Source organism: Rhipicephalus microplus, chromosome X (genome assembly GCF_043290135.1).
Source record: "Rhipicephalus microplus isolate Deutch F79 chromosome X, USDA_Rmic, whole genome shotgun sequence".
Taxonomy (NCBI): domain Eukaryota; kingdom Metazoa; phylum Arthropoda; class Arachnida; order Ixodida; family Ixodidae; genus Rhipicephalus; species Rhipicephalus microplus.
In genome coordinates, this window is record NC_134710.1 from 219,132,347 (window position 1) to 219,144,828 (window position 12,482).

A 12,482-nucleotide genomic window follows, 5' to 3' on the forward strand; every position below is an offset into this window, starting at 1 on the left:
CCCGCATCGCCAGACGAGCTCCGTGTTTTCACACTGCCACTAATCTTTCAAAAACTGGTCGGCCATCTCCTCTGTTTTTGAACGCTGGTACTGTCGTTGGTGTCGCCGGCCTAGAGTGATCAGACCATTTTCCAACATCGTCGGCCGCCGACTGTATCCGATCGCCTGCGTCTAGTGCACGCGCGTACGCTACCCCACAGAGATAATTCGGGATTCGTTTTGTGTTTAGGACCTGTTCTCGCTCACTTTGGACTCGGCTCAGCATGCCCTCCGCACGGGTGTGTAAGCGTGAAAACGGCTGTAGTTTGCACGGAATGAATCGCGAAGTATCGAAGTCAGGGAGGCCACGCAAACCCGCTGGTACAACAAAACAATTTTTTGACCATGACCGCAGATTCTTTGAACACTGCCGGGCGCGCTGATCTAGGCGGCCGTGCTTTGACTTTTGCGCGCGCAGGCACTCCTTCAAGTTTTTCTACGTGCGCGTTTCACGCACCTTTCAAGCAAGCTGCCCGACCTACCTCGTTCCCGCACATTTTGGTTTTCAATGTCGCCCTCTCACAGTGTCCTCCCCGGTCTATCGCAACTCCTTGCCCTTCTTTTCTTGGAAATCTGCTCTCATCTCTTGATCAGAACCCCTTCGCCCGTTTCCATCGCTCCATGATGCCAGCCATGCTGGCTCGGGTTAGTTTCGTTTTCTGACTAGAAACTGGTCCAGAGCTGTTCCCCGCGTTCTGGCATGTACCGTACTTACTCGATTCTACTGCGCTCTCGATTGGAACGCACACCCATTTTCTCGTTGGCCCGCACGATCACACTACTCGGGAAAACGACTCCTTTCGGGAGCATCTTCCATTTAAATATGAGGTACGGGGAAAGCTTGTGCCTATCTGACGTGCAACGGAGCATTGCCGTCACTCTTGTTTTACCTTGGCCCGATGTCAGCATGCGAACTTGCTTCGCCTTCTTCTCGATGGTTGTGGTGCCAGGCATGTCGAAGTAAAGAGGCGTCTGATCGGCATTCTCGATTTGCCCAAGCAGGTAGCCGTTGCGCCGCAAGTTTAGGACGAACCTCTGAAAATTGTGAAGCTTTTCTTCGTACTCCTCCGGCAAGTTTTGGCCCATGCCCGTTCGCTTTCGGAGGGAAAAGCCTTCCCTTTTCATAAAGTTAGTTAGCCAGCACCTGCTCGCTTTGAACTGGCTCCGTGTTAGCCCTTTTTCTAAAGCTAACTGCATAGCCCGCACTTGGAGCAGTTCTGTCGTCACGGGCCGCTGTGCCGCTCGCTGCTCAAGCACATACTCGCCGAGCAGCTCTTTAATTTGCGGAAACCGACCCTGCTGCGGTCCACTGAAGCCTTTGCGTGAAGCTTTGCTGTCGACAATCTTCTGCTTTTGTTTCCGCCGGTCCCGCACGCACGTTTCGGGAACTCCGAACGACCGCGATGCGGCCCGATTTCCGTCCGTTTCTGCACATGCGATGATTTTTCTTTTAAAAGCGGCATCGTAGTGCACTCAAGTTTTTGGAGTCGGCCCTTCCACGCCGTCGATGCTTATGCACTACTAGATGACAAACTCCTCAGCACACGTACGAAGTGCCGCACATGGGAAACACACAGGCAGAAATGGCCGACGCGCCATGCCGACGCACGTAGGGGGCGGCCATTTTGGATTTGCCGATGGCAATAGATTGACCGTAATTTTTTTTTTCGTACTCGATTCTAACGCGCATGCGATTTATGAACTCGCTTAACCGGAAAAAAGGTGCGCGTTAGATTCGAGTACTTACGGTATATTGTACCAATTGGCCCAGCATTCCACTTTATTGTACAACTGCAGTGTTATCAGCATTGTTATAGTCTTTAATAGTTATTGTAATAGCGTTTATTCTGTAGGATGTAATGCTAGCAGTCAAATTCACTACAATCATTTTATGGTCAGAAATACCATCCTCAGTTGAACACGAATATTCCTCGATATTCTTGGATGGGAACACTAGATCTAACAATGACTGTGACGTAGAAGTTATTCGTGTATGTTCATGAACGATTATTTAGGGTAAAAGAAAACATTATATCTAATAATTTATCTATGCTAGACTTTTCAATGCCATTGCAAACCAGGTCCTACCAATTTATATGTGGCAAATTGAAGTTCCCAACGATAATTAGATGTGTGTTCCTATGTAAATTGGTGCACAAGAATGTGTTTAACCAGTATAGAAAGTCGAAGGAAGCTGAAGGTGGGTGATATATTGCACCAACTAAAGAAGCAACATTTCCAAAAGTAATTCTTTACCAAACTGCTTTGGGAATGTGTCTTTTATGGGCGCACAAAAAGATTCTTTTAATATTATACACACTCCCCCGCCATGCGAATCTCTGTCCTGTCTTAACATTTTATATCCAGGGGGAATTATTACATCAGTATGTATACCAGAATGCATCCAAGTTTCTGTTATCAAGACCTTATGAGGAGTTTTCGAAAGCAGCAAATATTCCAGATCAGTAGTCTTGTTAACAATGCTGCGTGCATTTAGTATAATAAAACCTAGCTATGACTTCACGGACCAGGTGGGCGTTGATAGCCAACTTGTTGAATTGTGCGAGTCAAGTGGAAGGTTGGTGTCCCGAGCCTTTTTCTGCTTATCTTTAACTAGTCTTTCTTCAACCGTACATAGGGTACGCTTATCTTGGATAAGGTTCCAGGTGTACGTTTTACCTTTTACTTTTATTTTATCGTAGGCTAGGTAGACTTTCGTGCCTTTTGACCGATCTGATGTTGTATTTTACCAAAGTTTTCTTCTTATTTCTGCTGTTTCTTTGGCATAGTTTTGGCTGACCCGGACATTAGTGCATTCAGCTTAAAGGGAAACTAAAGGCAACTATTAAGTCAATGTTGATTGTTGAAATAGCGACCCAGAAACCTTATTTTAATTAGGGGTGTGCAAATATTTGAAACATAGAATGTTTTTTCAATTCGCACTGGAATTTTCACTATTCAAACTTTCCAAAGACAACTGCAGTCAACGTCAGATTGAAATTGACCCCTTCAGATCTTCAATATGCCTCACCTCATCACATTCTGGTATTGCGGCAAAGCTGTCTTTCAGGTTCTGTTACAGGTGAGCTTTCCAAAGACAAATACAGTCACCGTCAAATTAAAAGTGACCCTTCAAAATTTTTAAAATGCTTCACCTCGTTACACTACCACATTACGGCAAAGCTGCATGTCAGGTTTTAATACAGTTTTAAATGTGTTAACTCAAGAGATGCCTGGTTCCAACATAGAGATGATAGATGTGACAGAGGTAGGGGCTCAATTAATCCTGTTTTGGACTTTGAAATTTGGGCAAAAAGTCCAGAAAATCAGATGCCAAAGGTGTGTAGCATTCAAAATATCCTATTATATATATTGATGTCTATGAAACATATTTGGAACTTCGGACTCAAAGTGAGGACACCCTTGTCCGCCACATCAGTTTGGCTTCTACAGAAGTTGAAAGAGGAGAAGAGGCTGAGGAAATAGCATCTTTGCTTGTCACGGGTAAAGTGTTGTCGGCAACACTTCGGTTGCACTGAATCATGTACTGATACGATGCGGCCTCTGCATTGCCTCATTCTTGATAAGACTATGAAATACCACCCTGCAAGGGCTTCATGAATTTAGTGAAAAAGAACCTTTCATGTATCTGTATCTGATATATGCTTAGGAATCTACTCCAACTTTTTTCCCTCGCAATTTTACTTTGAAGTATTTGAAAAAAATATTACAGAAATATTCGAAAAATATTCAATGCGATTTGCACTTGTGCTTGAATGTTCGAATTCGCTTCACAGCCAAAATTTTCCTAATCGCACGGCTCTAATTTTCATCTACTTTATTTCTGTTTTCGTATTGCTATAATTGTACTTATTGGGAATTCTCGTCTTGTTGCTGATATTATTATTATTGTACGGGGAAGGGTAAATAGTCAAGCTTTAGAGGTTCTTAATGTAACAGGGGTGAGACAGCTGCGCATATTGTGCATTTTTTTATACATTTCCGTTTTCTTGCGCCAAGCTGCTCCAAAAGCATATAAATTGTTAACTTTCATTTCATTTCATTTTTTTTCCATTTTATTACCTTAAAGACCCCACTAGAGGGTGTTACATAAGGGGTGGATGTAGAGAAATTATACAAAAAATGAAAAAGCTAACCATGTATGTTAATTGCGAGACAGACAATGTGTTACATTTTGTAAAAATCAACTCGGGCAGGTAATGGCGGCAGTGCTGTGGGAAAGGTCGTTCCATTCAGATGACGCCCGTGGAAAGGAGGAGGCAGAAAATGTCTTGGTGTGGCTGCGTGGACGGGTGACTTGTAGGGCATGACCGGTGCGATGAGATATGCGGGCTGGAGTGGTGATAAAATCCGGTCGGTCACGTGAGCTGTAATAGAACTTATGGAACAGAGCTAGGGTGGCAATGCGACGACGAAGTGCAAGAGTTAATAGAGATGATTCTTCTTTCAATGATGACACACTGACATGATATGAATATGATGAATGAATAAATCGTACCGCGCGGTTCTGCAGTGCCTCAAGTGAATTTGTTAAGTAAGCCTGAGGCGGGTGCTAAATGGCAGCCGCATACTCAAGCTTTGGCCTAATAATAGATTTGTTGGCTAGAAGTTTCAGGTGTTTGGGAGCGTGGCGTAAATGACGTTTCAGAAATCCAATTCATTTGTTAGCACCCGCTATTATGTTAGTGACATGCGCACCCCACATTAGATCATATGACAATGTTACACCTAGATACTTATAAGATTCGACTCTGTCCAAGTCAACATTACCGAGTGTGTAAGGAAAAGTTAAAGGGTTTTGACGACGTGAGAAAGATAATGATTTGCATTTAGTTGGGTTAAGTGTCATGAGCTAATGGTCACACCATGCTTGAATAGAGTTAAGATCATGTTGAAGTGCTTGCTGCTCAGATGGATTAGTAATAGTACGATAAATGACGCAATCATCGGCGAACATGCGAATGTGACTTGAAACCTGCAAAGGTAAGTCGTTAATGAATATTAGGAACAGTAGAGGATTTAACACCGAACCTTCGGGAACACCGGACGTAACTGGAAGAGGGTTAGAAACACACTCATTAACAAAAACTGATTGGGAGCGATTCCTCAGAAATGCTGCAATCCAATTAAGAACGTTAGGGTTAATGTTTAAGCTAGAAAGTTTAAAAAGAAGGAGCTGATGAGACACTTTATCGAACACTTTAGCGAAATCTAAAAAGATGGCATCAGTTTGCTGGTTACAGTCTAAGTTTAAGTGTAAATCATGATGGAAAATAGGTAGCTGAGTTTCACAGGATAGACCTTTGCGAAAACCGTGCTGTAAAGGATTAAAAAAAATCATTTAAGTCTAGAAAGGTCATGATTTGTGAATAAATGACATGTTCGATGATTTTGCATGGTATACTTGTTAACGAGATAGGACGGTAATTTAATGGTGATTAATGGTAACGATGGTAATTTAACGGTAATTTAACGACCTTTCCCACTTTCCAGTCATCGGGCAAGTGACCTGTTGAAAGGGATTGAGAAAACAAAAGACACAAGAAGGCAGCCGAAATGTTCTTAGTATTAAGTAAAAACTTTGAATTAATTTCGTGAAAACCAGCTGATGACGTTAACTTTAGACGTTCTATGCAAGATATTATGCCATCAATGGAAAATATAATGTCAGACATTGGTAGTTCGCTGGTAATACACTGAGATCTTAGTACAATCGGAGGCATGGCATGGTCATTAGTAAATACACTTGCGAAGGCGGTGTTAAATACGTCCGCACATTCTATGTTACTTATAACATCATTGTTTTCATTAGCTAGTGTTATCGTGTGTTTTTGTTCTGGGTTAATCACCCTGCCAAAATTGCTTAGGATTTTGTGTTAGCATACAAGAAAGGTCATTGTGAAAAACTTGTACTTAGCGTTTTGTATTGCCGTGAGGTATTCGGTTTCCGCTGAGTAGTACTTATCCCACAGAAGTGGGTTGTTGCTCTGTTTAGCAGCTCGAAAATATCTTTTTTTCTTATTTTCTAGTCGCTTCAGTGATTTGTTGAACCATGGTTTATTTTTGTTAGCACGGAAACTACATACCGGAATATACTTCTCAATTAGCTCTAGCACTTTGCTCTTGAAAGGCAACCAGTTTTCTTGCACTGAATGATTACTAAATTGCGTCTCAAATACCGGGAAAAAACGGGTTAGCTCGCTGTTGATAGCTTCATAATTGGCCTTATCATAAAGTCGAATTGTTTTTTTGTAAGTTTCACATACTAGCAGGGCAAAGTTTCACATACTAGCGGGGCAAAATTGCGCTGAACTGCTCCGGAACAGCTTTGAAAGCTAGAATTTTGATGCCAGTGTCAGCTTCAGTGGAGAAAAAAGGCCGAGTTGACTAATAAGACGCACCCAAGTATGTTTTTTTTACTTTGCATGTTTATGATGACGAAGGCTCCCACAGGGGTGTCATAATCTCCTCTAAGCTGTTGTAAATATGTGTGACCCCACAAAATTGTGCTGCCGTGCATTGAGCGTGCTGCTTCTACTAGCTAGGCTGTATGTTCTGGTGCCACTGGCGGATAGCGATAATCAGCGAGTCAAGTGGCAAGCGTAGCAGGGTTGACTCTCAGGTTCTTTGTTGTGGAAGCGCGTTCCTCCGATCACTGCGGTTTGCATGTTGACGCTGCTGCGTGCGGTCAGCTACACATGCGTGTTTGCGTGAGCGAGTAACTGTAAACGTGGAGTCGTTTCTCTGCATGCGATGCATCTCCTCAATGCTCTCGTGAGTGCACACTGGTTCTAAAAATGGGTCCCGTGATCGACAGAATGCGTGCAACCCATTCCCTGTTTACACCTATTAGCTACTAATTTATTTAGACAAGCGAGTTATCATTGCATTTTGCATTTTAAAAAACTCATCGCATACGAAACTGCCACATCGGTGTCTTCACGCAGGGAGAAACTTAATTACTTACGAAGTCGTGGTGACACAGCGCGCATTCAAGCCACTTTAAGCTATATTAACGCGTGCACCTTGGCGCTTTATTTGTGACTCATGACGCGTCGGCAATCATGTGTCACAGTTTTAATAAACGGTGATTTGCTCAGGGCTTTGTTTTGTAATCGAAACTCGCAACCAGCACTTTAACCCCTAGTTCACATTGATGCATCCACATTCTACAGGGAACGAAATTCTCCTGCCACCGAAACGCAGCATCGTGTGAACTGGACGTGCCCCGTGCCGCCGAATATGCTAACTACCAGAGGGAGAACGCGGGATGTATGTGCTGTCACCCGGTTGTTGTCGAGGCTTGCATATCCCACTACGCAATTCAGTGGTCCAGACTTCGATAATTCTCGTACGCAGGAAGCAATAAGCAGCAGTACTGCTTACTTTGCTGGCAAGTCGCTGTGTTGTAATGCATGAAAAGTAAAAAAAAAAAATGGTTCGAAATCTGCATGTTACATTGCAAATGTCGTTGAAAGACGATAGTCTTGCGTCTGGAGAGAGTGAACAAGACATTTATTTGATGTTCTGCGCAAGAAAATTGGTGAATGGTGTTCTGCAGGCACTGCGTTAAAGTGCCTCGAGCGTGTAGCGGAGGCGAACGAGCGCATCGAGGCACATTAGACACAAGTGCCATCTGGCAGTTATCTTCGAAAACGTAGGCGTGCAGCCCGTGGAGAAAGATATGCGCTATTCTTGGAGGTGAGAAGGTGTAGAACGCAAAGCGACGGACGGGCAGGTGCCACCACCGTGACGTCGTAGCAAAGCGTTGGAAGCACCTTTTCGAGCATTGAGTTGCACTATCAACGCAGCGCGAATAAATGCTACATTCCTTAGACTGACTTGTGTGTGCCTCTTCTAGTATAAAGGCAGACATACAAAACATCGAAGCGTTGTTGTGGCGCCTCAGATATGCACAATAATTGCTTTTTAATTGACGATTGCACAACTATGAACGCTGAACCATGAGCAATATTGGTGGGCGCCGGTGATGGAATTGGCCGTTTGGTGCCGTTTAAGGTATCGTTAGAGCGGACAAACAGACAAATGTACAGACAGACAGACCAAAGTTTTGCTGTTGAAGGTCCCCAAGAAAGACTATTGTCTTTAAAAAAACAGCCTATGTCAGTGGCGTTGGTGGGTTCGTCTTGCTCTGCATGACCGCAGCAAGCTCAGTCATGCCAAGGACAAGCTCGGTCACCTTTTCCGCAAAATAGAGACGTGAAGTGCATATTTCGGGAGTTTAACCCACAGAGTGGGTTAAACTTCTGTTGGTTATAGCGTTCAGTTACGTGCGCCCCTATTGGTCCGCGGCGACCGCTTCGGCGGCAGACGCCGCAAAAATTGGTCCGAGAGCGATCGCTGCGGAGAGGGCCCTTTCGGTGGATCTCGCTGCCACCTCATCGGATTCAGTGCACTTTCAGCAGCCGGAATGGTTAGTGTGAACGTGCGTTAAAAGGCATGTCAGTGTGAACGTGTCTTAAGGGCTGCAGAGCTCTTTTGATTAAACGTAACGCTAAGCCTAAAAGCTGTAACGCGGGTTGGTGAGTGCATCACTGATATAATGTGTCCTGTTTTGTTTGATATGTTGCATTAACTTGTAATAGTACACTTGATTTGCCTTTAACATAAGTACTTGATAAAAACAGGCTGCGCTCTGAAGTTCTGCACTCACCAACCCGCGTTACAGCTTTTAGGCTTAGCATTACGTTTAACCAGTGTTTCGGTTGGCTGCCGTTCTGCAGTGTGACTGGTGTACTTCGTTTTCTTTCTATTATCTTTTTTTGCAATAAAACTGGCCTCTGTATGTTCGGCAGTTTGCTTGGGTGGAGATTAATTTCTTAGCTGCGCTGGGTGAGTTGCGAAGCGAGGCATGCGGCAATTGCAAGTTGATGTATTATTGGGAGTTCTATATCGATGGTGATGACCTACATTATAAAAGAACAGGCCAACGTTGGTCGTAATAGTAATGCGTGGTTGCTCGTGTGGAGAGGCGTTATCAGTACCATTCGCTCATCACTTAGTGCCATACGCACGCACTTTACGAAATAGTCGGTGTGGCGAGGTTTCTTGGTTCTCGCGCATCACTCTTGAAGTTGATCCCGAACGAAGTGGATGCGAACGGCGGTGCAGCGCACTTTTTTGTTTGTTAAAAGCTTGCAGCACACTTGACGCTATTATGTTAGGCTATTCTTCCAGCGAAGGTCCACTGTTGCGTAACTACGATTCTTGTGCAATCACAATTTTTGAATTTTTTTTAGGGTGATGCTTTTTTTTTTGGTAAAATGTTTCCTGGAAACCTAGTCTTTAACAAAACCTATTTTACATATTTTTTAAACATGTTTGTTATTAGGCTATTACGAGGCCTAGATAAATCACGGGGTATGTAAAAAGGTAGTGAAGTTCATACTTAGTGATAATCTGTTCAAAGTCTTTCTTCAACATCTGTTTCAGTGTTATGTGTATTTTTAGCCAATTGAAATATGCACTAATGCACCCATGTTGCTAAAAATTTGTCTTTTCAAGCTCCCAAGATGAGGTATTAAATGTCACTAACTGCTCCAAAGCAAGGTTTTCCTCCTTTAATATAAAAGTTTCCAAATTGAGTACTTTGGTTCCTTTTTGACTGAAAATTTCATTGTATTATGCACTATTTTACTCCCGACTAATTTACTGCATATTAATCTGGGGCACGACCACACAAAAAAATTATAAGAACCTGATTGTATTGCAAAGAAGAGTCCTACGGGCATTTGAGGGTTATCGTGGACCTTTTCAGAACTTCAGAGCACAGCCTGTTTTTATCAAGTACTTATGTTAAAAGCAAATCAGGTGTACTACTACAAGTTAATGCAACATATAAAACAAAACAGCACACATTATATCAGTGATGTACTCACCAACCCGTGTTACAGCTTTTGGCCACACCATCTGGAAACACCAAAAGTAAGAACGAATTATTGGAAACAGTTACAAAGTTACCAAGCACCTTCACTACTCACTACATGAAGCACCTTCACTACATGAATTTCACGACGAAGTTATGGAAGAATGAATGAATCATTCAAAACATTTCCCACTCCACACAATATTGAGGTTGTCTGACAAAGCTGCTGTGTGTATTTTCAATTTCTGTGCCTTAATTGCAAATTTTAAATGTTGACTGGGGTAAAATGACCTATCACTGTAATATGTTGCATTTTTTGTTGTTGTTTTTGTGCAGACATAGCATTTTTATTCTCGCTTTTCTACTTTTTTGTACACATGTTCTTTTATTTTTGACTATTCAGTCGAATATGTCTGTATTGACTTGTGCTACGCACGGCCTGCATGCCGAACTGTTGTAGGAGCAGAAGCTTTTGTCAGGCCACATGGCCTTTAGTTTCCGCTTCCTTTCTGTTATAAACAGAAGAAATAAAGTCAATTCAATTCAAATTCAAAACTTTTGCTGCTTCAAAAACTGCTCCCTATTTAGATTCAGCCCTCTCACCCCTGATATACACTAGAGGGGACTCTGGCACTAGTGTCTATGGGAGCTGCAACGCATGGCGTTTCAGAGAGCATGGGAATGATGGATAGTACATAAATTTGCCTAATTTTTGTACTTAATGCTTCATTTGGCTTCGTATAGCTTCAAGCTGCATTATTAGAAAATGACAAACAGCAAATGTTCGGTGGTTATGCTTCGCCACCTACACCTTTTAGGATCACCAATTCAAATTGCGTCACGAAGTTCAAAATGGTTTGTTGTTTTATTTGAGACAAAACTTAAACATTACAATAAACAAAGCAACAAGTGCATTTGATGTCTGCAAGCACGAAGACTAGAGAAATTCATGTACTACGAATCATTCCCATGGTCACTGAATGATCACGGCGCCAGAGTCTCCTCTAGTTAATTTTAGGAAACTCTATGAGCCAAGTGGCCTATATGCAGCTTTTATCCCAGCATTCTTTGCTATATATGTTTGTTATGTAGCTATGGGGCAATAAACATTAAAACTTGGCTCAGTTCTTGTGAGACCATGATGTCATGCTGGTCAGGTGAACTCCAGTCCTTTTTAAATTGCCTTACTTGCTACGAATTTTCATATATTAGTTGATAACTTCACTTCATGTCTCTTGTCGCAGATAGTTTGTGCATGCAAGTATCGCTTCCCATATAGTCTTTCCACGAAGCCAGTGCATCTACATTCTGAGTTGACAAAGCATTGTTGATTAGTGCTGTGGATTTATGCTGCGGATTTTGTGATTGACTCTTAATCTTGCCTTCACAGGGACATCAGCAAAGGCAAGGAGCGACATCCCATTGAATGTGTCAATGGAGTTGATGATGAACCTGCTCCTTCTGATTTCCTATACATGACTGAAAACTGTCAGACAGCTCCTGTTCCCGTGGACCGCAACATCGCTACCATGCAGGTATTTGTCCCTCATCAAATTACATGGCGAATAGCAAGCAGGTGACGTTCTGTTTTAACAGAGTATATGTACTTGTGTCCTTTCTCAGCAGTGCGTATGCTGTCTTATGTTCTGTGACAAAATGACTAAAAACAAATGTCCGAATATTGTATTCATTTTTTCTCTACTGTTTCTCTCTCCTTGGCAAGTATCAAGCAACTGGGTTCATCAGTGACAATGGCCTTTTAAGCACTAGCCTGCAGACACTGCGAGACATGCTGTCTAGATGTCAATGCTGTGTTAGTTAATCCCCGTCTTCTTTGCACACAGCACTTTTTCCCTTTTTTTTTTTCCACTATGGACAAAATCATACAGTGGAACGTAAGGGGAATACTTAGAAAATTAGATGACGTCCAAGAACTTCTGTGTAAGTTTAACGCGAAAGTGCTATGTGTGCAAGAAACGCACTTAACTACTAAGCACAAGGACTTCCTACGACAATATATTATTTTCCGAAAAGACCGGGAGGATCCTGTTGTACCACCTGGCAGTGTAGCCATTATAGTCGATCGTAGTATAGCATGCCAGCATTTGAAGCTCCAAACGGCCCTGGAGGCAGTGGCCATTCGAGCTGTACTTTTTAACAAACTTATTACCATATGTTCTGTGTACATACCACCACATCAACAGCTACACAGACGTGATCTGGAATCACTAATAGATGAACTCCCAGAGCCATTTCTGGTTCTAGGTGATTTTAATGCACACAATGTCCTGTGGGGCGATGCTCACTGTGATGCGCGAGGACGTCTCATTGAGCAGCTCCTTTTCTCTTCTAGTTTATGTCTTTTAAATATGAAGGAGCCTACGTATTTTAGCCTTGCAAGCAACACATACTCCTCCATAGATCTTAGCATTTCATCACCGTCCCTTTTACCTGTTTTTAAATGGAACGTTCTTAAAAACCCTTATGGGAGTGATCACTTCCCAATCATCCTGAGTGCGCCGAACAAAGATCAACT

At 42.7% G+C, this 12,482-nt stretch overlaps 1 protein-coding gene across 1 annotated transcript in view; it reads left to right on the plus strand.

Moving 5' to 3' along the window:
- Positions 1-12,482, plus strand: part of LOC142775985 (histone-lysine N-methyltransferase EHMT1-like) — a 273,651-nt gene that overhangs the window by 166,037 nt on the left and 95,132 nt on the right. Inside the window, exon 19 of the mRNA XM_075878664.1 lies at positions 11,337-11,481. Within this exon, the coding sequence (XP_075734779.1) occupies positions 11,337-11,481 (145 nt within the window). The remainder of the gene's footprint in view (positions 1-11,336; positions 11,482-12,482) is intronic.